This window comes from Eurosta solidaginis, chromosome 3 (genome assembly GCF_040869045.1).
Source record: "Eurosta solidaginis isolate ZX-2024a chromosome 3, ASM4086904v1, whole genome shotgun sequence".
Classification (NCBI taxonomy): domain Eukaryota; kingdom Metazoa; phylum Arthropoda; class Insecta; order Diptera; family Tephritidae; genus Eurosta; species Eurosta solidaginis.
This window is the reverse complement of record NC_090321.1, coordinates 32,900,726-32,928,536: the sequence shown is the minus strand read 5'-3', so window position 1 is coordinate 32,928,536 and position 27,811 is coordinate 32,900,726. Positions and strand designations below refer to the sequence as shown.

General features: G+C 40.1%; 5 protein-coding genes across 5 annotated transcripts; 3 read left to right on the top strand and 2 right to left on the bottom strand.

Moving 5' to 3' along the window:
- The first annotated feature begins 178 nt into the window (after positions 1-178).
- LOC137243542 (attacin-A-like) lies at positions 179-1,044 on the top strand. Its single transcript, XM_067771351.1, has 2 exons — positions 179-487; positions 560-1,044. Exons 1-2 carry the CDS (start codon positions 252-254, stop codon positions 957-959), a joined length of 636 nt encoding a protein of 211 aa, XP_067627452.1. The 5' UTR covers positions 179-251; the 3' UTR covers positions 960-1,044.
- A 2,692-nt stretch (positions 1,045-3,736) lies between these two features.
- On the bottom strand, positions 3,737-4,698 carry LOC137243543 (attacin-B-like). Its single transcript, XM_067771352.1, has 2 exons — positions 4,307-4,698; positions 3,737-4,234 (listed from the first exon to the last, which is right to left on the bottom strand). Exons 1-2 carry the CDS (start codon positions 4,624-4,626, stop codon positions 3,832-3,834), a joined length of 723 nt encoding a protein of 240 aa, XP_067627453.1. The 5' UTR covers positions 4,627-4,698; the 3' UTR covers positions 3,737-3,831.
- A 3,289-nt stretch (positions 4,699-7,987) lies between these two features.
- On the top strand, positions 7,988-8,855 carry LOC137243541 (attacin-A-like). The gene is made up of 2 exons (XM_067771350.1): positions 7,988-8,297; positions 8,371-8,855. The coding sequence occupies exons 1-2, from the start codon at positions 8,062-8,064 to the stop codon at positions 8,768-8,770; spliced, it is 636 nt and encodes a 211-aa protein (XP_067627451.1). The 5' UTR covers positions 7,988-8,061; the 3' UTR covers positions 8,771-8,855.
- A 2,462-nt stretch (positions 8,856-11,317) lies between these two features.
- Positions 11,318-12,281, bottom strand: LOC137246315 (attacin-B-like). Its single transcript, XM_067777426.1, has 2 exons — positions 11,888-12,281; positions 11,318-11,815 (listed from the first exon to the last, which is right to left on the bottom strand). Exons 1-2 carry the CDS (start codon positions 12,205-12,207, stop codon positions 11,413-11,415), a joined length of 723 nt encoding a protein of 240 aa, XP_067633527.1. The 5' UTR covers positions 12,208-12,281; the 3' UTR covers positions 11,318-11,412.
- A 3,642-nt stretch (positions 12,282-15,923) lies between these two features.
- LOC137243540 (attacin-B-like) lies at positions 15,924-16,982 on the top strand. Its single transcript, XM_067771349.1, has 2 exons — positions 15,924-16,327; positions 16,400-16,982. The coding sequence occupies exons 1-2, from the start codon at positions 16,008-16,010 to the stop codon at positions 16,800-16,802; spliced, it is 723 nt and encodes a 240-aa protein (XP_067627450.1). The 5' UTR covers positions 15,924-16,007; the 3' UTR covers positions 16,803-16,982.
- Positions 16,983-27,811: the final 10,829 nt, after the last annotated feature.

Here is a 27,811-nt window from a genome sequence, read left to right as displayed (position 1 = left end):
AGCTCTGCTCAACTGAGTATAAAGAGAACCAGCACAGCTCCAATTACAAAGCTTTGTGAGTAATGGGATTCCCTGTGAGACAGTTAAATTTGTATGAGTGTATGTAGACATGTGTGGGTATAAGTTGAGATAAGGCAAGGCTTAAGTGTTGGATATAAAAACCTGTTGAGCCATTCAACCGAATCACATTCAACCCAGAGCTTGCCAAGCACACACATAAATAATTACAACAACCCTCAAACATCTACAAAATGAATTACTACACAATTTTCGTACTCACAGCAGCACTCCTTGGTGCACTCGTCGAAGCTTATCCCCAATCATTGGGTGGTTCGTTAAGTAGTAGTCCACTTGGTGGGGCCGATGCAAGATTGGAATTGGCAAAAGGTATAGGGACCCCAGATCATAATGTGATTGGCAAAGTTTTTGCAGCTGGCAATACAAATGGTGGACCAGTAGCTACAGGAGGCGCATTGGCCTATAATAAGTGAGGACACGATTTTGTTTAAAAAAACTTTAAAGGAATATTACTAAATGTCTACAATATTCCCTTCCACAGTCACGGTTTAGGCGCCGCTCTCTCGCAGACGCACATACCCGGTGTACGTGATACTTTCACACAGAGTGCCAGCGCAAATCTCCTCAATAATGGCGTACACAGCCTTGATGCTAATGCCTTCGCATCGCAGAATAAATTGGCTAATGGTCTTAAATTTGAACGTAACGGTGCTGGTTTGGATTACTCGCATATAAATGGTCATGGCGCTAGTTTGACTCACAGTAATATTCCCCATTTTGGTAGTCAATTGGGGTTGAGCGGCAAAGCGAATGTGTGGTCATCACAGGATCGTAACACGCGCTTAGATTTGACTGGCAGTGGCTCAAAGTGGATGAGTGGACCGTTGAGTGGGCAAAAGGATTTCAGCGCTGGATTGGGACTGACACATTTGTTTGGTTGAGGAGTGGTTAGCTCTAGATTTATTTAAGAAATAAAAAACTATTTATTTGATTAAAATTAATAAAAATTAGAAATCTTAAACATAACGTCATTTTTAAACATAACTATAATTTTTCCAAAGGATACCAGAACCTAAAGAATCAACAGCTTATGTTGGTAGAAGAAGCTAAAAATTATTAAAAGGGCTTAAATTTCTTAAATTACACAATCTCCCTTTCAGGCCGTCTTGCAAGCTTACTTACTTACTTACTTAATTGGCGCGTAACCGTCTAAACGGTGATGGCCGTCCAACAAGGCGCGCCAGTCGCTCCTTCGCTCCGCCACCGGCGCCAATTGGTCACACCAAGGGTGTTTAAATTGTTTTCCACCTGGTCCTTCCAACGGAGTAGGGGTCGCCCTCTACCTCTGCTTCCATAGTAGGGTTCCGATAGAAACACTTTCTTGGCCGGAGCATCATCTTTCATTCGCATAACATGGCCTAGCCAGCGCAGCCGCTGCATTTTAATTCGCTGGACTATGGTGATGTCTGCGTATAGCTCGTAAAGCTCATCATTAAATCTTCTTCGGCACTCGCCATCGCCAACGCATAGAGGTCCATAAATCTTTCGAAGAACTTTTCTTTCGAACACTCCCAAAGCCGCTTCATCTGCTGTTGTCATGGTCCATGCTTCTGCCCCCTCTTGCAAGCGCTACCTTAGTAATTCCCACTCTAGAGTGGATTGGGGAGAGACTCATCTGCGGATTAAACTAGCTAATTCGTTCACGAATGGGTCGAAGTTGGAAGGGAATGTTGGTGAGAGGAGCGTTTATGCGCTCCGGAGCTCGTTCACTGTACAGTCTTTCAAGCGAAACTTTCCACGATTAGGACGGGATGTTATCCAGTGCTACAACGGTAAGAGGACTTTACTCGGATACTCTGGTAGCCTAGCGAATAATAAAGCCTTCAGTTTAACTGTGGTGCGCTCGAGGGTGGTCGGTAAGTGTCTGAGCTCGTTTGTGGTTGCATCGGAATTTTTCAAGATACATAATTTCTGTGTGCCTGGACATAGCAGTATACCGGGCAGATAGCAGTTGGGAATTAAGTGCTCCGGTGGCCACCTATGGTCTGCTCTTACCTCGAGTCAGCTTAGCAAAGTCTATATGGATATTACCCCTTGCAGTGTAGAGAGATGATTTTGGTGGATAGCAGGCGATCTGCGCATCACTGTCCATTGGGAGTCGGTATGTTTTAATATATTGGATGATAAGGTGGACTCATGGAGTCATCCCCTGTTTCAGTGTTCAGCACTAAGCGAAGCTATTGTGGTTCCCGACGCACTCGACAACTGAAGGCTTTATCCAAGATCCAATGTGCCTTATTCGCAACTATATCATTGTTACGAGCATCTAAGAAGCTATAGCTTGCGTCCAAGTGAACTTCGGCCTATCGGAACTGCTACCACTCAACCTAACTTTACCTTTCTTTCTCACATTAAAACTATAAATTCCAAAAGAACAGAACATACTGGTAGCAGAATCCAAGCCAAGACGCTGCACATTGCACAGATGCTGTATGCTGGTCGACTTAATTATTGTAAGTGCAAACGAAAATCAGATGACGGTATTCTGTTTGGTGAAGTCCCCATTGCGAAAACAATAGTTTTCGTACCCACATCTCAAAAAGTCTCCTCCAAAAGTCTAGTAGATCAAGCTCATACCATATCATTTCTGGAGATGGTTGGAAAAATCCATCATGTAAGCTGCTGAGAAAAACAATTGGTATAGTGACTATATCAAAATCTTGAATCCTATATCGTGTCCAGACTTCGAACTTTTTTTTCTAGATCTAAGCTCCCTGCAGAAGGAATTTCTTTAAGCACTTTTAAACACTTTCTGAGCCGGAGCGTCTCTTTTTCATTCCTCCTCTTCACCTAGCTAACGAAGCCCAAAACTTTACTTTTCAAATGTCTACTCAGTCCAAGTGCGCCTGGCTCCCAGGTAAACGAAGTATTTTACAGATTCGAAATAGAATTTTTACAGCGCTTGCGTGAGAAACACGTAATGGGCTAGAATTTCTTCTCCGGTTCCTGATGTCCTATTATTGAGTGAGCGTAAAAAAGCTCCCATCCGCGTGCAGAAGTTTAATCATCTCTCCTACAGACGTATATTTAGAATACAGACAAAGGGGCTTTGGTCTAATTGCACCAGAGAAGATCCTGTTCGAAAACGTACTACACTGCAAGATAGCATGCTAAGCGCCAACGATTGCCGAATCTAAGTACTTGAGTGCCCCAGTTTAACACTTGGCCAAAAAATTTTACTCCGACAAAATCCTTCAACATTTTCGAGGAGTTTTACAAAACAGATGCAAGCCTCAGACCGATAATACTGGAGGACACCTTGACTATGTATCTACCGACTATCGGTTTGTCGGTAATGGGTTGACCAGCTTCCTCAGTCCGGATCATTCCTACATAGTAGACTCGCGTCACTCAAGTTCTACTTCAATCTCGATACTCTAATGGGGTAAACTCTTACCGCGATCTATCAAGTCTACCGGATCTATTTCCTGAAAATGGTTGCTCATATCCGTAGCGCTCTCCTAAACCTTCGGGGAGTGTTTTTGATGTTAAAACAACAACAGCAGCATCGTCATCATAACGATTCAATCCAGTTTTTTCTGATAATTTCGCCAGAGAACGTGACGACTAATCAGTGCGAAATGTTATTACAACAATAACTAAGGATAAGAAAGATTGAGCTAGATTTTTATCACTACATATACATAAATCCGATTACTAGTTTTTTACATTTTTTATTCAATAAATATTTTAACTAAATTAAATTTAACAATGATTTCCAATATCCCCATATGAACCCCTGCTATAACTTGCTTAACCAAACATATGAGTGAGTCCCACACCGCCAAAGTAGTCTCGTTGTCCACTCAATGGACCGCTTGTCCATTTCGAACCGCTGCCCGTAAGATCAATGCGTGTATTACGATCCGGCGAGGACCAAAGATTCGCTTTACCAGCCAACTCCACCTGACTGCCGAAGTTGGGAATGGTGCTCTTTGTCAAACTAGCTGCATGACCATTTATGTGTGAGTAATCCAAACCAAAACCGTTACGCTCAAATTCCACACCATTTTTCAGTAAAGTATTCTGTGACTTGAAGGCGTTTGCATCCAAAGTGTGCACACCGTTATTAAAGAGATTGGCATTCAAACTCTGGGTCACTGTGTCACGTACACCGGGTGTATGAGTCTTCGATATGGCGCCACCCAAGCCATTGCTGAAAGATACAAACAAATAATAGGAATTTAATTTTGTTCAATAAAATCCTTTGTCGGCAGCTCATACTTACTTGTTATAGGCCACCATACCACCAGTGGTTACTGGTCCACGATCGGTGTTTCCAGCAGCAAAAGCGCTAGCAATTAAATTATGATTTGGATTACCAATAGCATTGGCGATTTGCAGGCGTGCATCGGCGCCACCGTTTGGATTACTGGCCAATGCGCCACCTACACCAACATCACGTGCCACACGCACCAAAATGGGACGTGTTGGTCCTCTCGGCGGTGGATAATAAATTAGATGGTGAGTACGCACACGCTGTGGATAAGCCTCAACGATGGCGCTAAAAGTCACTACAGCAACAATTGCCAGGATGAATAATTTCATTTTGAGATTTGCTTGTTGAGTTGAGTATTAAGCTGATCGCTGAATGGAAGCTGTAAGTTGATTGATGTTTTCATTATATATTTTTATATGATACGAGCTCTCACGCTTGGCTTATCTCGAGCATAGCTTCCCTCTTTTCTCATCCGCTTACAGTGCTCTCGGTGCTTTGAGTTGCATTCAGTCTCTTTAGGTAGCATAATTTACTGGCGCATTGGTTAATTATAAATTTATTGATTTTTTCATCTTATCAGTTGGTTACAACTGTGGGAATTTCCTAAATTTACAACTGATTTCAGGTGCTAGTCATATTTGTGAGTAAAAGATCCCCTGCTTCGGTGAACTGCTTGCAGAACAAAAATGTGAGGTGATGAGGTAATAAACTCATGCAGGTGATCTACATTTGCTTGTTTGAAAAGAAAGAGATAAGAGGCCAGAGATCGGGTACGAGGATACAAGGAACCACAGTTCAGATTACTGAAGTTCTTAGAGTAGATATGCTAGAGGTCTCTCATAGGACAACAGGGATCAATAGTAGACTAGTGGTCGGCAGATCAGAAACCAAAGATCGTTGATATACGATCAGACCAGAGATCATAACAAATAAAATAAAAATAAAAATTTTTTTAAGTTAAACGGTTTTATTGAAAACAATATTTACATGAAATAATAATAATACTAAAAGCTAGAAAATAATTAGGTAGGTCCTAGGTAATAGTCATCACACTCCTCATCAATCTAGGGCGTTGATCAGACAATTAAATAAAAGCGTTGGACGCGTCAAATTTCTATTGATAGTCATATATAAGACCAACTGGACCTTAATTAGGTTATGCTACGTCTCACATTTTTAGAAATTTGACAAGTTTCAAGCCCAACGCTTTTATTTAATTGTCTGATCAACGTCCTAGATTGATGAAGAGTGTGATGACTAGTACCTAGGACCTACCTAATTATTTTCTAGCTTTTAGTATTATTATTATTTCATGTAAGTATTGTTTTCAATAAAACCATTTAACTTAAAACATTTTTTTTTAATTATTTTATTTTCAAGTTTTTAGTCTTTACTTAATTGCCTATTATTTCTCATTCTATTTAGTTCAGTTAGTGACTCATTATTACACGGACTCTTTCCTGACAATTTGTTACAATCCAAGTCCTCAATATATAATCTTTCCAAAGACTTTACTCGACTCTGCGCCACGTATGCTTGTCCCTTCTCAAACTCCAAAATATTTTGATATCACTTCAACCGAACTATATGTTGTCCAAATATGAGCCAAATCGGACCACAAATACGATATTTTTGAATATCGCGACCTTTGCGCCACCTAACGGCGATTTTTTTATAGGTCGCTGTCTATTCATGTATGTATTATGTGTTTCAAATATGAGCCAAATCGGACCACAAATACGATATTTTTGAATATCGCGATCTTTGCGCCACCTAACGGCGGTTTTTTTATAGGTCGCTGTCTATTCATGTATGTATTATATGTTCCAAATATGAGCCAAATCGGACCACAAATACGATATTTTTGAATATCGCGATTCTTGCGCCACCTAACGGCGATTTTTTTATAGGTCGCTCTCTATTCATGTTGTAGAATAGCTTAGGTTGGACAAAATGAAGGTCAATTGTGCTTTAGCTACTTAGAGAACCACCTTCTTTCGAAGATCTGAGTGAGCTGATACGGAAACTTAGTTCTAGCAAGCATAAAGCGACTTGACCTCATCGTCCTCCATGCAGCATGAAGGGTTTTCCACTGTGTTAGAACGTACCACATATACTTCGATTAGAAAGTGGCTTGTAAAAACACAAATCACAATTGTTAGATGAGCGTTGATTAACCAAAAGATTTCGGATGAGAGTACAAAGATGGCTACGGGGAATTTGGGGTTCTCATGGTCATCTGTGATCTGCTTTTTTATAGATGGGCCTAGAGTCGGCTACGCAAACGCTGGGCGACACCGGCTGTTGCAGGGTAGAAGCATAAGCGAAGGATCGACGCAATCGCAGGCTAGGCTAGGCAACAATAGTATCACGGGACATTGAAATATTGTGAAAACAAACGTCTGCAAACTTTGGTCTACATTTTAAAATTTTATCCAGGGTCCTTGAAAAATTTTAATTATGTAGATGCTCCGAGGATTATACGATTTTCACCCATGAGATCCGCAATGACATCTACTTAGACTGCTTATGATTTCGAGGGAAACATCATTGGCCGAATAGTCACTCCCCAACGTTTCAAGGTGTTTCACTGGTGTAGCTCGGCAACATTGCGCGACAAAAACATCCGTTAGAAAGTCTTCGGAGCTCCACCTAGAGCTTCTAGGACAGTGACGTCGACGAAGGTAAGAGTTCGAAGTCGCAGTCCTATAGCTTCTGTGCTGTCATATGGTGTGAGGGTTAGGAGGCGTGGTAGCGACTGGTGTCCGGGATTGCTACTATTCGCACATCGGGAATTGTAGCTCCTAAAAACAGCCGAAAAAACCTGGAGACTACCTGTGCCACGAGAGTCATGAGTATTAAAAGACCATTAATAGCAACCGTAAGTCGCCTTTGTGCGTGACCGCCAAGGAGCCACAAATGATTTAAAGAAATTTTGTTTGCGACGATTATTAGGAGTTAAACCCAGGTGAAACTACGCTTTGCATGAGATATACATACAAAAGTGTGACCATTTTATGTATCTCTATTTCTTTTCAGCAGACGCAGCAATTCCAAAGACCGGTGTTAGGTTCGAAGCCTCTCTGGAGTAAGTGAACGAGGGACGATCCCTCCGCAAGGAGCTACTCCTGAAAATGTTTGAACGATCTGCGAGATTATGAGGCAAAACCCCGGATTTCACCTGGCTCTCTGCAAAGTGACTGAATTTGTAGGCAATGGTACCTCAATTCTTAATCAGTGGGAAAGACTTTGTGAAGGGACCACACAAACCAGGAGACATTATTTTCAGAAAAGAAAACGCCATAAGTAACAATTACTTCCCCTTTTTTTAAGATTGTGGACTTCTTTCCTTTATGTTTAAAACAGGGATTATGCGCGACTTTAACAAAAACAAATAATAAAACATGCCAATGCTCACTCAAACGCTACTGTGAAAAAAATGATAACAAATTATTCTTAATCAACGAAAACAAAAGATGCACATGGTATGTATGAGATCCAAAAGATTACAGGTCTCATTAAGCAAAAACCAAAAAGAGAAGCGGCACAGCTCCAATTTCACAGCTTCGTGAGTAATGGGATTCCCTGAGAGGCAGTTAAATTTGTATGAGTGTATGCACACTTGTGTGGGTATAAGTTGAGATAAGGCAAGGCTTGAGTGTTGCATATAAAAACCAGTCGAGCCATTCAACCGAATCACATTCAACCCAGAGCTTGCCAAGCGCACACATAAATAATTACAACAACCCTCAAACATCTACAAAATGAATTACTACACAATTTTCGTACTCACAGCAGCACTCCTTGGTGCACTCGTCGAAGCTTATCCCCAATCATTGGGTGGTTCGTTAAGTAGTAGTCCACTTGGTGGGGCTGATGCAAGATTGGAATTGGCAAAAGGTATAGGGACCCCAGATCATAATGTGATTGGCAAAGTTTTTGCAGCTGGCAATACAAATGGTGGACCGGTAGCTACAGGAGGCGCATTGGCCTATAATAAGTGAGTACACGATTTTGTTAAAAAAAAACTTCAAAGGAATATTACTAAATGTCTACCACATTCCCTTCCACAGTCACGGTTTAGGCGCCGCTATCTCGCAGACGCACATACCCGGTGTACGTGATACTTTCACACAGAGTGCCAGCGCAAATCTCTTCAATAATGGCGTACACAGCCTTGATGCTAATGCCTTCGCCTCGCAGAATAAATTGGCTAATGGTCTTAAATTTGAACGTAACGGTGCTGGTTTGGATTATTCGCATATAAATGGTCATGGCGCTAGTTTGACTCACAGTAATATTCCCCATTTTGGTAGTCAATTGGGATTGAGCGGCAAAGCGAATGTGTGGTCATCACATGATCGTAATACGCGCTTAGATTTGACTGGCAGTAGCTCAAAGTGGATGAGTGGACCGTTGAGTGGGCAAAAGGATTTCAGCGCTGGATTGGGACTGACACATTTGTTTGGTTGATTAGTGGTTAGCTCTAGATTTATTTAAAAAATAAAAAACTATTTATTTGATTAAAATTAATAAAAATTAGAAATCTTAAACATAACGTCATTTTTAAACATAAGAACTATAATTTTTCCAAAGGATACCAGAACCTAAAGAATCAATAGCTTATGTCGGTAGAAGAAGCTAAAAATTCTTAAAAGGGCTTAAATTTCTTAAATTAACTATCTCCCTTTCAGCCCCTCTTGCAAGCTTACTTACTTACTTACTTAATTGGCGCTTAACCGTCTAAACGGTTATGGCCGTCCAACAAGGCGCGCCAGTCGCTCCTTCGCTCCGCCACCAGCGCCAATTGGTCACACCAAGGGTGTTTAAATCGTTTTCCACCTGGTCGTTCCAACGTTGTAGGGGCTGCCCTCTACCTCTGCTTCCATAGGCGGGTTCCGATAGAAACACTTTCTTGGCCGGAGCATCATCTTTCATTCGAATAACATGGCCTAGCCAGCGCAGCCGCTGCATTTTAATTCGCTGGACTATGTTGATGTCTGCGTATAGCTCGTACAGCTCATCATTAAATCTTCTTCGGCACTCGCCATCGCCAACGGATAGAAGTCCATAAACCCATAAATCTTTCGAAGAACTTTTCTCTCGAACACTCCCAAAGCCGCTTCATCTGCTGTTGTCATGGTCCATGCTTCTGCCCCCTCTTGCAAGCACCACCTAAGTAATTCCCACTCTAGAGTAGATTGAGGAGAGACTCATCTGCGGATTAAACTAGCTAATTCGTTCACGAATGGGTCGAAGTTGGAGGGGAATGTTGGTGAGAGGAGCGTTTATGCGATCCGGAGCTCGTTCACTGTACAGTCTTTCAAGCGAAACTTTCCACGATTAGGACGGGATGTTATCCAGTGCTACAACGGTAAGAGTACTTTACTCGGATACTCTGGTAGCCTAGCGAAAATAAAGCATTGCGTTTAACTGTGGTGCGCTCGAGGGTGGTCGGTAAGTGTCTGAGCTCTTTTGTGGTTGCATCGGAATTTTTCAAGATAAATAATTTCTGTGTGCCTGGACATAGCAGTATACCGAGCAGATAGCAGTTGGGAATTAAGTGCTCTTACCTCGAGTCAGCTTAGCAAAGTCTATATGGATCTTACCCCTTGCAGTGTAGAGAGATGATTTTGGTGGATAGCAGGCGATCTGCGCATCACTGTCCATTGGGAGTCCGTATGTTTTAATATACTGGATGATAAGGTGGACTCATCGAGTCATCCCCTGTTTCAGTGTTCAGCACTAAGCGAATATATTGTGGTTCCCGACGCACTCGACAACTGATCCAATTGCCTTATTCGCAACTATATCATTGTTACGAGCATCTAAGAAGCTATAGCTTGCGTCCAAGTGAACTTCGGCCTATCGGAACTGCTATCACTCAACCTAACTTTACTTTTCTTTATAACATTAAAACTATAAATTCCAAAAGAACAGAACATACTGGTAGCAGAATCCAAGCCAAGACGCTACACATTGCACAGATGCTGTCTGCTGGTAGACTTAATTATTGTAAGAGAAAACGAAAATCAGATGACGGTATTCTCTTTGGTGAAGTCCCCATTGCGAAAACAATAGTTTTCCTACCCTACCCTTCTTTAAGCACTTCTAAACACTTTCTGAGCCGGAGCGTGTCTTTTTCATTCGTCCTCTTCACCTAGCTAACGAAGCCCAAAACTTTACTTTTCAAATGTCTTCTTAGTCCAAGTGCGCCTGGCTCCCAGGTAGACGAAGTATTTTACAGATTCGAACTAGAATTCTTACAGTGCTTGCGTGATAAACAAGTAATGGGCTAGAATTTCTTCTTCGTTTCCTGATGTCCTATTATTGAGTGAGCGAAATAAAGCTCCCATTCGCGTGCAGAAGTATAATCATCTCTCCTACAGACGTATAGTTAGAATACAGACAAAGGGGCTTTGGTCTAATTGCACCAGAGAAGATCCTGTTCGAAAACGTACTACACTGCAAGATAGCATGCTAAGCGCCAACGATAGCCGAATCTAAGTACTAGAGTGCCCCAGTTTAACACTTGGCCAAAAAATGTTACTCCGACAAAATCCTTCAACATTATCGAGGAGTTTTACAAAACAGATGCAACCTTCAGACCGATAATACTGGAGGACATCTTGACTATGTATCTACCGACTATTGGTTTGTCGGTAATGGGTTGCCCAGCTTCCTCAGTCCGGATCATTCCTACATAGTAGACTCGCGTCACTCAAGTTCTACTTCAATCTCGATACTCTAATGGGGTAAACTCTTGCCGCAATCTATCAAACCTACCGGATCTATTTCCTGAAAATGGTTGCTCATATCCGTAACGCTCTCCTAAACCTTCGGGGAGGATTTTTGACGTTAAAACAACAACAGCAGTATCGTCATCATAACAATTCAATCCAGTTTTTTCTGGTAATTTTGCCAGAGAACGTGACGACTAATCAGTGCGAAATGTTGTTACAACAATAACTAAGGGTAAGAAAGATTGAGCTATCACTGCATATACATATATCCGATTACTAGTTTTTTACATTTTTTATTCAATAAATATTTTAACTAAATTAAATTTAACAATGATTTCCAATATCCCCATATGAACCCCTGCTATAACTTGCTTAACCAAACATATGAGTGAGTCCCACACCGCCAAAGTAGTCTCGTTGTCCACTCAATGGACCGCTTGTCCATTTCGAACCGCTGCCCGTAAGATCAATGCGTGTATTGCGATCTGGCGAGGACCAAAGATTCGCTTTACCGGCCAACTCCATCTGATTGCCGAAGTTGGGAATGGTGCTCTTTGTCAAACTAGCTGCATGACCATTTATGTGTGAGTAATCCAAACCAAAACCGTTACGCTCAAATTCCACACCATTTTTCAGTAAAGTATTCTGTGACTTGAAGGCGTTTGCATCCAAAGTGTGCACACCGTTATTAAAGAGATTGGCATTCAAACTCTGGGTCACTGTGTCACGTACACCGGGTGTATGAGTCTTCGATATGGCGGCACCCAAGCCATTGCTGAAAGATACAAACAAATAATAGGAATTTAATTTTGTTCAATAAAATCCTTTGTCGGCAGCTCATACTTACTTGTTATAGGCCACCGTACCACCAGTGGTTACTGGTCCACGATCGGTGTTTCCAGCAGCAAAAGCGCTAGCGATTAAGTTGTGATTTGGATTACCAATAGCATTGGCGATTTGCAGGCGTGCATCGGCGCCACCGTTTGGATTGCTGGCCAATGCGCCACCTACACCAACATCACGTGCCACACGCACCAAAATGGGACGTGTTGGTCGTCTCGGCGGTGGATAATAAATTAGATGGCGAGTACGTACACGCTGTGGATAAGCCTCAACGAAGGCGCTAAAAGTCACTACAGCAACAATTGCGAGGATGTATAATTTCATTTTGATATTTGCTTGTTGAGTTGAATGTTAAGCTGATAGCTGAATGGAAGCTGTAAGTTGATTGATATTTTCATTAGCGCTGCTGCTAGCTTTTATACGAGCTCTCACGCTTGGCTTATCTCGAGCATAGCTTCCCTCTTTTCTCATCCGCTTACAGTGCTCTCGGTGCTTTGAGTTGCATTCAGTCTCTTTAGGTAGCATAATTTACTGGCGCATTGGTTAATTGTAAATTTATTGATTTTTTCATCTTATCAATTGGTTACAACTGTGGGAATTTTCTAAATTTACAACTGCTTTCAGGTGCTAGTCATAATTGTGAGTAAAAGATCCCCTGCTTCGGTGAACTGCTTGCAGAAAAAAAATGTGAGGTGATGAGGTAATAAACTCATGCAGGTGATCTACATTTGCTTGTTTGAAAAGAAAGAGATAAGAGGCCAGAGATCGGGGACGAGGATACAAGGAACCACAGTTCAGATTACTGAAGTTATTAGAGTAGATATGCTAGAGGTCTCTCATAGGACAACAGGGATCAATAGTAGACTAGTGGTCGGCAGATCAGAAACCAAAGATCGTTGATATACGATCAGACCAGAGATCATAACAAATAAAATAAAAAAAAATAAAATTTTTTTTTTAAGTTAAACGGTTTTATTGAAAACAATATTTACATGAAATAATAATAATACTAAAAGCTAGAAAATAATTAGGTAGGTCCTAGGTAATAGTCATCACACTCCTCATCAATCTAGGGCGTTGATCAGACAAGATAGAAACCAGGAATCAATGCCAAAGAGAGACAAGCTAGTTACAAAAGTCCAGGAAGAAAAGAAAAAACCGGAAACTCATATCACAGGTTGCTGAGCAAAGGCTATTAACTGCAGTTCGAAAGTGAGAAACTACAAAAGGAACATTAGGTACTAAATAGCTCACTTCGGAGATCAAAGAGCATTGAATTAAGAAAAAGAATCACAAGCGGTAGGATACGACATTTGACAGCAGAGATCATGAAACTCGCGTCAAATATTTCAAAATATTTCACATACATGCGATCGCAAATCAGAGCGCATAGATCAAAGCCCCAAAGGCTTACGGCGATTACTATGTAGACAACGAAACAAAAAATTTAGGACCGAAGCAGCAGCTAGAGTTTAGAGGAGCCACAATACGCCTACTAGTGGTGTGCAACTCAATGGCAGATCAAAGGGTAATACGCCTTTTAGTTCACACTTTCATTTTATGCTTTTTTTCAAGAATTATAAAGCATGTCCAGAGACAAGAAATCGGGACCCCCAGCAGGTAGGGGGTTAGAATATACCCGCGGTAGGTATGCCTGTCGTAAGAGGCGACTAAAATACCAGATTCAAGGGGTTTGTGTAGTGGAGCCCTTCAAGGTTGCCAGCGCAATACATAACTTCTACAAACCAAATTGTCAACCTCACCTATCCGTGGCGAATCCTGTTCCATTAACAATCGAGGTTCTGGCGACCCTGAACTCCTTATGGATCTAGGGGTGGGAGAGCGGTATGGCCTAGAAGGTCGCATGAGGTCATAACAAATCGTTCCCGCGATGGTCGGGCTTGGTACCGGAACGTACCGGATCTGCATCCGGCAAAGGATCATCAACTCGATAACACTCCCGAAGGCCTTCGGAGAGTGTCCTTATCGCTACAACAACAACAACAACAACAAAAAGAACTCGGTGGTAGAGTAGAGAGTTCAGAGTCAAGTTAACAGATTTTGTAATACAGAGTAGCCAAAAGACCAGTCATATCAAATCGTTCCACTGGTGGCGGGGGTAGTACCTTAATAGTGCTACATATATACCGCAACGTACCGCATTAAAATCCGCCAAAGAATCGTCAAAATTGATTAAAGTCCAAAATATCTTCACGTCGTCGCATTATCGCCACAAGAAGAAGAATACGATAAAACATATAGATCATGTATCAGAGATTGGGAAATAAAATCGAACGTCGGGTATCGCTACAAGAAGAAGAATACGATAAAACATATAGATCATGTATCAGAGATTGGGAAATAAAATCGAACGTCGGGGGTAATTTTTTGAATAACTGATACATACGAACACAACCCACAATTGAGCCGGAGGGTTGGTGCCGGGCTGCAGAAATGCAGAACATGCTATACACGTGTATACGGATGCTGCCAAATTAATGGAAGGGGTTGGGTCTGCGGTTTACTGTGTTGACACAGAAATAAGTAGATCCTACAGGCTGCCAGATTACTGCAGCGTTTTACAGGCGGAAATTATAGCAGTGAAGAAAGAAGCAGAAATTCTGGAGGAAGCGTGCTTAATCTGCAGTCGCGTCAATTTATACATATATTGATAGTCAGGCTGCGATTGAGGCAACAATCTCACACAGAACTTCATCAAGAAGTGTTCTGGAATGCAAAGGAGCATTAGAGGGTAACCAAAAGGTAACCGGCGGCCACCGTGGTGTGATGGTAGCGTGCTCCGCCTACCACACCGTATGCCCTGGGTTCGCACCCCGGGCAAAGCAACATCAAAATTTTAGAAATAAGGTTTTTCAATTAGAGGAAAATTCTTCTAAGCGGGGTCGCCCGTCGGCAGTGTTTGGCAAGCGCTCCGGGTGTATTTCTGCCATGAAAAGCTCTCAGTGAAAACTCATCTGCCTTGCAGATGCCGTTCGGAGTCGGCATAAACATGTAGGTCCCGTCCGGCCAATTTGTTGGAAAAATCAAGAAAAGCACGACGCAAATTGGAAGAGAAGCTCGGTCTTAGATCTCTTCGGAGGTTATCGCGCCTTACATTTATTTTTTATTTAAAAGGCCTATGACTTGGCAGAGGAGAGTACCACACTCGCTGACTCGACGATAGACGTCCCAATCCGTTTGGGAGAAATCAAAAGGAGACAGGAGTTGCATATGATCCATCAAGCAGGAACGGCGTGGACAAAACCACGGGGCTGCAAAATTTTAAAGATCACGTGCAAAGCCTATGATATTAGACTCACAAAGTGGCTCATATCTCTGAAGAGAGAAGACTTAAGGCTCACGATGGGATACTGGCTGGACACTGCCTTCTGGCGTCACATGTCTATGAGTTAGGCCTCGTCAGTAACAGCTAGTGTAGGAAGTGTGAGCTGACGGTTGAGCACGTTCTGCGTTCGTGTCCTGCGCTCGCCAGGTCAAGGCTCCAGCTATTAGGGACGGCAGAGTTGCTAGATCTCGAGGCAGCAATCAAGCTGGGTCCTATAAAACTGGTAGTAATTGCCAAGGGGGCGGATTTATTCTATAACAGATATCCTCGCACCTGATTGGGGTTCTTCAGTTCGGCCGTCAAACAAATTCTGATAACACTATGGGCGTAACCTAGTATTGTTAAGACAGCGCCTACAATGATCGCCCCATACATCAGCGGTTAAATGATTTTGTATTTCACACGTAGGGTCACCCAATCGCAAGTTCATTAAGGAAGGGGATTTTTGGTTCGCTGACAGTGCAGTTATGTACCTAACTTAATTATTCATGCAACCGTGTTGGTACATGTGTGTGTGTATACATGTAAATCCCAAGAATCCAAAATTGATAAGACGTTTCTTAGCTTGTGCAAACTCATACATTTTTTACTCTGAGTAAGTTGATTACGAAAAAATCACCGTTAAGACTCTCCCTCAAACAATTTTTGCGATTGAACGCTGTTTTTGGTCGTGTATTTAAACCTGTCTGAGCGCCTTATTGAGCATCAGTCAACCGGCCACAGCTTCAACAAGCATACTCCGCACAGAAAATTTCTTGTCTCATTCACAGCAATAGAAATGAAACTCTTCATCTACACAATTGTCACTACGCTTGCAATCAACAGCATCGTTGCAGCGTTTCCACAGCGTGTACGCGCTCAAACTTTACTTTATTATCCACCGCCGAGCCGACCAACACGTCCCTTTTTGGTACGTGTGGCACGTGATGTTGGTGTAGTTGGCGCATTGGCCAGTAATCCAAACGGTGGCGCCGATGCACGCCTGCAAATCGCTAATGCTATTGGTAATCCAAATCATAATTTAATTGCTAGCGCTTTTGCTGATGCAAACACCGATCGTGGACCAGTAACCACTGGTGGTACGGTGTCCTATAACAAGTAAGTATGAGCTGCCGACAAAGAATTTTATTGAACAAAACTAAATTCCTATTATTTGCTTGTTTCTTTCAGCAATGGCTTGGGTGCCGCCATATCGAAGACTCATACACCCGGTGTGCGTGACACAGTGACCCAGAGTTTGAATGCCAATCTCTTTAACAACGGTGTGCACAATTTGGATGCAAACGCTTTCAAGTCACAGAATACTCTTTTGAAAAATGGCGTGGAATTTGAGCGTAACGGTTTTGGTTTGGATTACTCACACATTAATGGTCATGCAGCTAGTTTGACGAAGAGCACCATTCCTAACTTCGGCAGTCAGGTGGAGTTGGCAGGTAAAGCGAATATTTGGTCCTCGCGGGATCGTAATACACGTTTTGATCTTACGGGCAGCGGTTCGAAGTGGACTAGTGGTCCATTGAGTGGACAACGAGACTACTTTGGCGGTGTGGGTCTTACTCATATGTTTGGCTGAGTAAAATAAAAGAGGGAGGGAGCGAGTATTGAGGATTGAAAATGGCTGATTTGCAGGTTCCTATAGTTCAACTGAATTTCTAAAAAAAGAGCAACGGTCAAAATATTTATTAAATTATCGAAATAAAATGTACCTACTATTTATTAAAGAAATTAGAAAATAAATAATTTCAACAAGTAAGGAAGGCTAAGTTCGGGTGTACCGAAAATTACATAGCTGAGATCTTAGCTGCGTTGGTTTCTTAAGGTTTCGTAGATGGTTTTCAAGTGGTTTTTAATTCCACATCACATACGTTTGGAAAATATCGACCAAATTGTAGACCAAGGATGACGTTTTCTGGAACGATTTTCCTTCATCCTTTGTCAAATTAGGGAAAATAGCCATGTAGGAAAATGAACCTAGGACGACCCTGGAATGTGAAGGTGTAGGTGGACGCCTTTTCGAGATATCGCCATAAAAGTGAACCAGGGGTTACTCTAGAATGTGTTTGTACGATATGGGTAACAAATGAAAGGTGTTAATGAGTATTTTAAAAGGGAGTGGCCCTTAGTTGTATATGTGAAGGCGTTTTCGAGATATCGGCCAAAATGCGCACCAGGGTGACTCACAACATAATCTGTCGGGTGTCGCTAATTTATTTATATATGTAATACCACGAAAAGTATTCTTGCCATGATTCCAAAGGCTTTTGATTTCGCCCTGCAGAACTTTTTCATTTTCTTCTACTTAATATGGTAGGTGTCACACCTATTTTACAAAGTTTTTTCTAAAGTAATATTTTGCGTCAATAAACCATTATTAAATTGCCGTGTTTCATCCCTTATTTCATATTTAATATAGAATTATGGCATTTTTTTCATTTTTCGTAATTTTCGATATCGAAAAAGTGGGCGAGGTCATAGTAGGATTTCGGCCATTTTTTATACCAAGATAAAGTGCGTTCAGATAAGTACGTGAACTAAGTTTAGTAAAGATATATCGATTTTTGCTCAAGTTATCGTGTTAACGGCCGAGGAGAAGGACAGACGGTCGACTGTGTATAAAAACTGGGCGTGGCTTCAACCGATTTTGCCCATTTTCACAGAAAACAGTTATCGTCATAGAAGCTATGGCCCTACCGAATTTCACAAGGATTGGTAAATTTTTGTTCGACTTATGGCATTAAAAGTATTCTAGACAAATTAAATGAAAAAGGGCGGAGCCACGCCCATTTTGAAATTTTGTTTTAATTTTGTATTTTGTTGCACCATATTATTACTGGAATCAGATATTATATTTTTTGTTAAAATTTGACTTAAAAATTTTTTTTTTTTAAAGTGGGCGTGTTCGCCATCCGTTTTGCTAATTATACCTTTTTTTTATTTAGCACACATATAGTAATAGGAGTAACGTTTCTGCCAAATTTCATCATGATATCTTCAACGACTGCCAAATTACAGCTTGCAAAACTTTTAAATTACCTTCGTTTAAAAGTGGGCGGTGCCACGCCCATTGTCCAAAATTTTAAGAATTTTCTATTCTGCGTCACAAGGTCAACCCACCTAGCAAGTTTCATTGCTTTATCCATCTTTGGTAATGAATTATCGCACTTTTTCGGTTTTTCGAAATTTTCGATATCGAAAAAGGTGTAGTCCGATTACGTTCGTTTTAAATAGCGATCTGAGATGAGCGCCCAGAAACGTACATACCAAATTTCGTCAAGATACCTCAAAATTTACTCAGATTATCGTGTTTACGGACGGACGGACGGACGGACGGACGGGCAAGGCTAAATGAATTTCTTTTTTCGCTCAAATCATTTTGATATATAGAAAGAAGTCTATATCTATCTCGTTTAGTTTATGCCGTTACGGGGTACCGTTATGCAAACAAAATTACTATACTCTGTGAGCTCTGCTGATAAAAAGTACACATTAAGTAGTTTCCAAAGACCTCGGACTGTGTAATAGTACAAATAGCTAGTAAAGGGTTTCGAGAATGTAGCCATTGTTATAAAATAATAAAATTTATTTTATTTTTGAAGTATCAAAGCGAGCGATTTCGAAGAATGATCTTAATTCCCAAGGGCCTAAGGAGAAATGTTTAAAAATGATTAAGAACGCAGTTCAGTTCTCATTTAAGCTGGCCAAGTTTGTCTGGACACCATGAATAAGGGATCCAGTGTCCATTTGGCATTCGATTTCTTGCTGATAAAAGTACCGAGCCAGTAGTTGCACGTAGCTAGAGGAGGAGAAATGTCAGGCAGCTGGTTCAAATTGGTCGGTTCAGTGTTGTGCCTAGAAAATTCATCGACAGTATAGTACACTACTGTAACCACCTGGTACTATATCACTGCTGTAGCCAATTCTACCCAGAGGTAGGGCTTTGATTGTTGCTTGACTGCCAGAGTAAATAGGCAGTGGAATTCTTAGATATCAGTCATCGATTGGCCGCCATCATGGCTGTAAATTCTATCTGAAAGATGCTAGAAGGCCTATATTTTGTTTGATATTGGCATATATTTCATCCCCAGAAACATGACCTAATCTGATGTCGCTACAGAGCGGGACTGTATTCATTCTAACCGCATTATAAAGTTGAATATAAGTTCAGCACAGCCTTCGTAGAAGTGCCCCTGATATAAGCACTGGAGTAAAGGGCTAGGCTGTTTTTGCCACATCAACTAAATGACTTTTGGACTAAGAACTGAAAATAAAATTAACGCAGAATATTTACTATTTACACTGTTTTATTGTAACATAAAAATAAAATTCTTTAACAGCCACATATTGTTTCAAATAATCTTTTCTAGTTATTTGTTAACATTTTAATACATTTCTGATAAATTTAATGATGATTATAAATTTAAATTATCCAATATAGAAAGTTCGGATATCAAAGAGTGGATTTTCTTGCCTTTTTCGCTGTAAAATTTCTAATAATAAATAAAAAATAAATGTAAGGCGCGATAACCTCCGAAGAAATCTAAGGCCGAGCTTCTCTTCCAATTTGCGTCGTGCTCCTCTTGATTTTTCCCTACAAATTGGCCGGACGGGACCTACATGTTTTATATCGACTCCGAACGGCATCTGCAAGGCAGATGAGTTTTCACTGACAGCTTTTCATGGCAGAAATACAATCGGAGCGCTTGCCAGACACTGCCGAGGGGCGACCCCGCTTAGAAAAATTTTCTTCTAATTGAAAAATCTTATTTCTAAAATTTTGATGTTGCTTTGCCCGGGAGTTGAACCCAGGGCATACGGTGTGATAGGCGGAGCACGCTACCATCACACCACGGTGGCCTAATAATAATATCAAAATTTAACTGTCTTGCCAAAACGGATTCAACACAAAGCGTGGCAAGTCCTGAAACTCACTCTTGAGATGAACACGATCTATGAAAGTTTTTGATTCTTGAAAGGAGGCTGAAAGAACATTCTGCACTAGCTACAGTGACAGCTATAGTGCAAAAGATACGTAAAGCAACACAAATGTTGGGGAAAATTGAAATTTTGGAGATTTTGAACATAGATGGCATTTAGCAATTCCAGTAGTGACAGACCTTTATCAAAATTTGCTTCGTAAATGTGTTTCAAGTGAATTATTTCGCATTTTTAGCTCTGAAAAACGTCCGAAATGCATTTTTCGACAAGTTTTGCTGGACTCGCCCGAACCGTAGTTTCATCCATGTCTTCAAATTGCCATAAAAAGGAAAACGTCTCGCTCAAAATTCTCATAGCTGCAAATCGTTCAGTAATGCCAGTGATTACCAAATCGACGATTACCAAGAATGTATTGTTTTTAAAATCAGACCCTGGATCATCCGTAATCATCTCATTTCCAGTATCTTCAAAACGTCTATTGGGTTTTCTCTTTCGAATGTCCGGAAACTTTAGCGAGATGTTCAATTGAATCGCAACTGTTTTGCATTCGTTTAAAATTGTTTCCCATTGGTTCCTGATCAACTGCAAATCAGCTAATAAGGCATCTAGATGTCGCAGTGCCCCCCATAAATTCAGAAATCAAAAATTCAGAAACACATTTTTTCAGAAAACATTAGTCATAACCCTTTTTTCAGAAAGACAAAATTCAGAGGTCAAAACTCAGAAGTCAGAAGTGAAATTTCAGAAGGCAAAATTCAGAAATCAAAATTCAGAAAGTAATCCGACAACAAAAAAATATAAAATTTTGACTTCTGAATACTGATTTCTGAATTTTTGTTTTTGAATTTTGACTTTCTGAAAAAAGGGTTCTGACTAATGTTTTCTGAAAAAATGTGTTTCTGAATTTATGGGGGGAACCAGATGTCGGACCTCAACATGTATGATGGCGTCTCTATTAAAGCTAGCCACACTTATGTACAAAGCAACGAAGAGATACCTCACACACACAGATATAGTCATCAGCCGAAGTAGGTACTCACACATACACACGCGTATGGCTATGGGAGAGGCGTGGACTAGAGATATGCTTGTATATAGCTGGTAACTAACCAAGCATGAGTTACAACAGTTCGCCAAATTACTAGACTTTAGGAGAAATGGGTGAACGAGGAAACCGAGAGTATAAAAGCAGCGCAAGCTGAGTAATAACGAATCAGTTTGATTTAAACACGCTATAAGTTGCGAAGTGCGGTATAATTGTGAAGTATAATGGTACTACTGCCAAAGTTATCTAAATAAAAACCAGTTTGCAATACTGAATATAGGAGTGATTTATTCAACAATTTAGCGATTCGAACGTTAGCAGAAGTGCATAATAACCAGGATTTCCCCAAATTCGTTACAATATGTATATGGACTCTTAATCCTTTAGTGATTTTGTTGTGGTCGGTTATTTGCAAGGAAGAAATATCAACGCTGTGCTGGACACGGCTGTTGTTGTTGTTGTTGTTGTTGTTGTTGTATTAAATATGAAGCCACTCTCCGCAGGTTTTGGGGAGTGTAATCGATGCGTATGCCCCTTTGCCGGCTATAGATCAGGTATGTTCCAGTAACAAGCACCATTGAGGTACTAGTCCAACAACTCGGAAACGATTAACATGACGACATTAAATCTTTTAGTCCAACCCCCTCGTTCCATGAGGAGCTCGGGGTCGCCAGAGCTTTGCCTGCTGAATATGTGTATAATAAGTTTATACTTGTAACAAGATTCCCCTCGCGTAGGTGCGGTTGAAAATTGGGTTGCGGAAGCTCTAACGCTATAAAGTTTAGTATTGTGCTAATCAACCTCTTGGACACGGCTAAAATCGTGTGACGTTTAGAAGCCAATTAACAGGAGAGGAGATCAGTATGAGATTGTTGATGATGATATCGAATAACTCACCACTTCAATTGAAGTAGTCATACTTTTAGTGAGTGGAAATATTTTTGAGATAAATATCAAAACAAAGCTTTTTTTCAATAATTTTACTAAAGTAATTAACAGCAAATAATTTAACATTTAAAAAAATTTATATGTTTTATTTTTCATCACTCCTCTGTTATGGGTAACGCCTCCACCTCGAAGTCTACATCCTCACCTGTCTTCTCCTTAATTTGCTGTCGTACTGTATCACAAAGCCGTGCAATCTCTAATTGTGTCACATCACCATTTTTGAAGTTATGTCTGTAGATTAGGGTATCTGGATCGCTTGTGGTGATCAGTTTTCCATTGGTAATTGTGTTAAAATCTTCAGTAGCAGGTAACTGTGAAGCAACAGTCTTACTCACATCGCGACGTCCACGACGAATTGGAATAATGCGTATGATGCGAATGCGAATTACACGTGGACGTGGACGAGGCTTACCAGCATCAGCAGACATCATTACACTGCAAAGTAGTACAGCGGAGAAAGCAAGAAATATGAGTTTCATCTTTTTCTTTGAGTATGCCAGACAATTACTTTTTTCAATTTGCTAGTCGAGCTTTTGATCGCTTCAATGCTGAATGCTGACTTGTTGCTTATAAGCTATGGGGAAGCGCCTTTTATATCATTTTCAAGATCATTGGCGACTAGAAATGCAAATGTATGTTAAGTACATGCTTTCGCTTTCTAGGGCGATAAGACATTATTAGATACAGTGACTGTTTCTCTGCTACTGTGGCGGGTATTTACAACCTACAAAGCTTGCACGTACGTTATCTGAGCTTCTATTTAATCAGCTGAAGCTCACTTTTGTTTAGTTAAGTGTTCTTCAAGCATGCAAAAATCACCGTTTTCCTTTGAGCAAAAAACCCCATTAAGCTGTGTTTAAAGTGATGTGTTTTTTCGCCTCGATGTTAGTCCAGCTGCTTGTTTCGCTCAGTCAGCCAAGCTGACAATAGTAGCAGCTGTTTTCAGACCAAAGGGCACATCTTCACATTCCATTTGAAAGGTTCGCAGGTGCAGCTTACTTCTCATAGCACTTAGCTAGGTACATAAGGAATGCGTTTACCTTGGGTTAGACTACTAGACTATATTCCATGAAGAGATAAATGTAGTTAGGAATTTAACGAACTAAGCTAGGACATTCATAGGATAAAATTTTCCCCCTAGTCTAGGTTTTTATACTAAGAGGGTTGTGCTTTCCAACAAGCCTGTTGATTCCCAGTATTAGCAAATTGCCATAAACCCACAGATTTTTCGGTTGCTCATACGAACAAGTAATAGGAGCCTGAATCACGTGCTCGGTAGGTCAAATACGGTATGGAGGTAAATCATCAGTTTCGTCGTTGCGACCTTATTAGGGACACTATTCGTTTTTTCTGCCATCCTTTTGAACGTATTAGGCGGCGTTATGAGTATAAGATAAATTCAGAACTCTTGATCTTCGGCCGAAAATCATCTGTAGCAGTAGGAATTTTCTCAACCGTTGCAGCAGCTGTAATAATCTGTTGCTGATGTCAGTTTTTTTTAAATGGAAAGCGGTAAGATAAGAAGTCCTACTTTAATTTCTGCAAGGACAAGCCTTGTTTCCACCTTCTCTCTCTCTTCATTAAAAGGAATAATACAGTTATATACTGTTATATATATATCCACAGATCCCTTCAAATTCCAAAATATTCACATTCAATTACGATATTTGTATGAAATTCACTTTCAGGAACAACCTTGTTTTCAATCTCAATATTTGTAGAGCGTTTCTTGAGGTAAAGCTTGTATCGATACCTAATAGTTTCACACAAGTACGAAGTTTCATGCAAGTAGTTCTTTCCATAATACTAAAAACTTTCATATAAGTAGAAAGTTTTATATAGGTACTTTCATACAAGTGTTAAATAGTTTCATACAACTACAAAATCTCATACTAGTACAAAATTTCATACAAGCTTCAAAAAGTTTCATATAAGTATTAAATAGTTTCGTACAAGTATAAATTTATTATATCGGGTTCCTACTCGGGCACCATCTAGAAATGCAATGCGATAGATTAAACACTGTAGCAGATTACCAATACTTTAGTGTGAAAGGGTCAGAAATCATTGTTGTTGTTGTAATAACGATAAAGACACTCCCCGAAGGGTTTGGGAAGTGCTTTAGAGGTTGAGGGTGCTCTATCGGATATCGAACCAGTACGTTCAGGTAACAAAGCACTATTAAGGTACTACCTCGACCATCTCGGGAACGAGTAACATGACCACATTAAGACTTCTAGGCCATTCTGCCTACACTCCCTTCCCCACCCCATAGTTCCTTGAGAAACTTGGGGTCGCCAGAGCCTCGCCGGCTATATATGTGTATGATACAATCATATTTGTAACAGGATTCCCCTCGCGTAGGTGTGGTTCATAATTGGTTTACGGAAGCTTTGAAGCTATAAAGCTTTGTATTGCACTTATCAACTACTCGAAAATCATGATCTTACGCCCTTAGACTAACAAAGTTACACTTATTTCTAAAATGAAAGGAGGATTATGATGGACGCTGACTTTTGATATGACATGCTTTTAAACTTGGCTTCGTCAGTGGTAGTAGTTATAGGAAGTGCGTATTGCTGGAGCAAACGATCTAGCACGTACTGCCCTCGTACCCTGCGCACGCCCGGCAAAGTCTCCGGCTACCAGGAATGACACAGCTTTTAGATCTAGAGGTAGCAGTAGTATGGGTGCTGGAAAACGTCTAGTATGTGTCAAGTGGATGCAGTTATTTTATAACATAGGTTTTAGTTTTTGATAGAGATTTTCAATTTTGTTGTTCAGCAAACTTTTGGTAACACTATGGAATCACTCACTCTATGTTAGGCTCTCACGGATCGGCCTAACCCAGCCTTAGTATGGAAAGCAGGCGTAAACGTTGTTTTAAAATTGAAATTACTTCGTCTATTTATTTTTTCTTCCAGCTTCTAATTTCATGCCTTATTATTCTCAAAATAGTGTATACAGCAAAGGATTCCAGCGGCACTTTGAATACTAACAGACTTAAGACAATTTCGTAATCCCAAGCCAATTCAAAATATTTCCAAATCCTACTTAATGCAAAATTAAATTCCTAAAAATAAAACAACTTAAATCTCCCTTCTAGCAATAAGCCGCCACTTGTTTCTTTCATCCTTAATATGCCTATGTAATGTGCATATACATATGTACATTAGTGGGTCGATTTATTAACCGATATTTCGCCATCGATTTTTCGATAGGATTTGGGCTCAGGAAAAAAAAGTTCCACCACACATACCCAAAAAAGTAATTTTCAAACCTGCGAAATTCCATTTTTTTTTTTACTTTTTTTCGACTTTGATTTTTAAGTTTTTTTTCATGATCTACTACTAAAAGTTTGCACTTGATTTAAAATTTTCATGTATACCCTCTCCGACCCAAAAATGTCAACTGAAATCGTTGTCGATACATATGAAAAACCTTAAAAATTAAAGTCGAAAAAACTCAAAAAATGAAATTTCGCAGGCTCGAAAATTATTTTTTTGGGTATGCGTAGTGGAACTTTTTTTCCTGAGCTCAAATCCTATTGAAAAATCGAAGGCTCGATATCGGTTAACTTTCGTCCATACAAATCGACCCACCCTAATTACATACATGTATTATAAAGTGTACATATTCATACGATTACGTTTAGCACTGTGAATATTTCGCAATCCATCATAATCGTGCACTCATTTCATCTCTGCCCCGTATGCTTAAAGACCTTAATTGTTTATTGTTAGTCAATGCGTTTGGTAACCAATCATTTCTACAGCCATTGTCCTTTGAACTATTGTTGTTTTCATTTTCTTGCTGCTCATTATTTCTAATTTCTTGTTGCCATTCTCTTTCTAAAAAGTAGCCTCTTCTCACTATATATGACGCCTCTTTGTTGTCGCGTTGAAACAATTTTTCATTTGTTGTTGTTTCATTGTTTTCATAATTTTTGGCCTTCCTTAAGTTTTTTTTTTTATTTGAAGTGCAAACAATTTTCGCTGCCATCCTGCGTTTATTGCCACCTAAGGTATTTAACGATTCAACAATGTAACAGACAAGAGTCAATTTGACGCCAGATGCTTCAAAGGTGGCAGCACTTAAGACGCCGAGATCGTGCGATAGGTTTGTGGCTGGTTAGTTGCTAATTTATCGTCTAAAGAGGTCAAGGGTATTATTTGGTACGTAAATTTGTTCCCCGTATATTGCTTTCTTGTCGTAAAGAGCTAGCTGACCAAAGATTTCAAGTTCATAAGACCATTTTGTCTTCTTCGTCTTGGTTGCTAGTGCCTTTAACTCCTAATAACATTCATATTCAGTACTGTAATACAGCTACATACGGCAAAGGGCGAACCCAGCGGATAAGGGGGCTTAGAATTACCCATGTCAGGTATGCCTGTCGTAAGAGGCGACTAAAATAACCAAATAATTCAAGGGGTTGTATAGATTTTCCAACCCAACTGTTATCCTCACTTACACGTGACGTATCTTGTTTCTTTTGCAGTCGAGGCTCTGACGATCGCAAGTTCCATGGGGGAAGAGATGGCCTAGAAGGTTCAATGTGGTCATATTAAATTACTCTCGATATGGTTGGGCTTGTACCTTTATGATGTTTGTTACCGGAACAAATGCATAACCTTTCGATAAAGAAACGATAACTTTCTGAAACTATATCGATTATTTTTTGATACATTATAATATATATTTTCTATAATAAATCGATAATTTTTCGACAACAAATTGATAACTTTTTGATACCTAGTAAATAACGGTTTGAAACAAAGCTATGTCTTTTCGATAACAAATCGAAGTCTTGTGACAGCAAATCGAAAACATTTCGATAACCAAACGATAACGTTTCCTTTACAACTTGATAACTTTTGTTTGACTTATCGATAATACGCCGATGAAAAATTGGCTATAATCCGACGGAAATCGATAACTTTTTGATAATATGCCGATTATTATTGGATAAACAATCGAAAACTGTTCGATTATAATTCGATAATATTACGATAACAAATCAATAACTTTTTGGTAACGAGTCATTAACTTTTTGATAGTAAATCATTACTTTTCGCAGTAAATTATTAAAAATCGATACATTTCTGATCAAATATATATGAACTTTGATAAATACCCAATAACTTTCAGTTTGTATGCCGTAATCGTTAACATCTCGACAAAAAGACTGACTACGTTTTCGCGATAAAGAAAAAACCGATGGATTACACACATTACAGTGAATAGTTTAAGAAATTAACTTGGAAAACTTTACGCGGCCCCGGACCTTACATCTTCTGGCAGCGCTGTGAACGGTACCTATGCTTCCTTTCCGTACTCATACATGGGGATTCTGCCTTTACTGCAATTAGCTGGAGAATCTTTACTGACACCTTTAAAAACTACTTTTGAAATGTTTGCGGTGTTTATTATTGAGGAAAATGGGGCTACCTCACTATTTGGAGTATTCATATGACGTAATTGGTATGCTGCCTGCCCTGGTTGGTGACTCACATCAGAGCTCTTGAGAATGAGACGACTCGAAGCCATGTTCAGAGATTTGGCGAATATATCACCAAGTCGAGAGTGGAAAGTATTGAGGAACTATAGGTTGGCTGAGATTATAACCTAAAATTTTTCTTTAAGAGCAGATTAGA

Bases quoted from the DNA above. Each gene is read 5' to 3' on its own strand.
- LOC137243542 (XM_067771351.1), top strand. From the start codon at position 252: ATGAATTACTACACAATTTTCGTACTCACAGCAGCACTCCTTGGTGCA. The intron at 488-559 runs GTGAGGACACGA...TCCCTTCCACAG, and splicing joins GGCGCATTGGCCTATAATAA to TCACGGTTTAGGCGCCGCTC.
- LOC137243543 (XM_067771352.1), bottom strand. From the start codon at position 4,626: ATGAAATTATTCATCCTGGCAATTGTTGCTGTAGTGACTTTTAGCGCC. The intron at 4,235-4,306 runs GTAAGTATGAGC...TGTATCTTTCAG, and splicing joins GGTATGGTGGCCTATAACAA to CAATGGCTTGGGTGGCGCCA.
- LOC137243541 (XM_067771350.1), top strand. From the start codon at position 8,062: ATGAATTACTACACAATTTTCGTACTCACAGCAGCACTCCTTGGTGCA. The intron at 8,298-8,370 runs GTGAGTACACGA...TCCCTTCCACAG, and splicing joins GGCGCATTGGCCTATAATAA to TCACGGTTTAGGCGCCGCTA.
- LOC137246315 (XM_067777426.1), bottom strand. From the start codon at position 12,207: ATGAAATTATACATCCTCGCAATTGTTGCTGTAGTGACTTTTAGCGCC. The intron at 11,816-11,887 runs GTAAGTATGAGC...TGTATCTTTCAG, and splicing joins GGTACGGTGGCCTATAACAA to CAATGGCTTGGGTGCCGCCA.
- LOC137243540 (XM_067771349.1), top strand. From the start codon at position 16,008: ATGAAACTCTTCATCTACACAATTGTCACTACGCTTGCAATCAACAGC. The intron at 16,328-16,399 runs GTAAGTATGAGC...TGTTTCTTTCAG, and splicing joins GGTACGGTGTCCTATAACAA to CAATGGCTTGGGTGCCGCCA.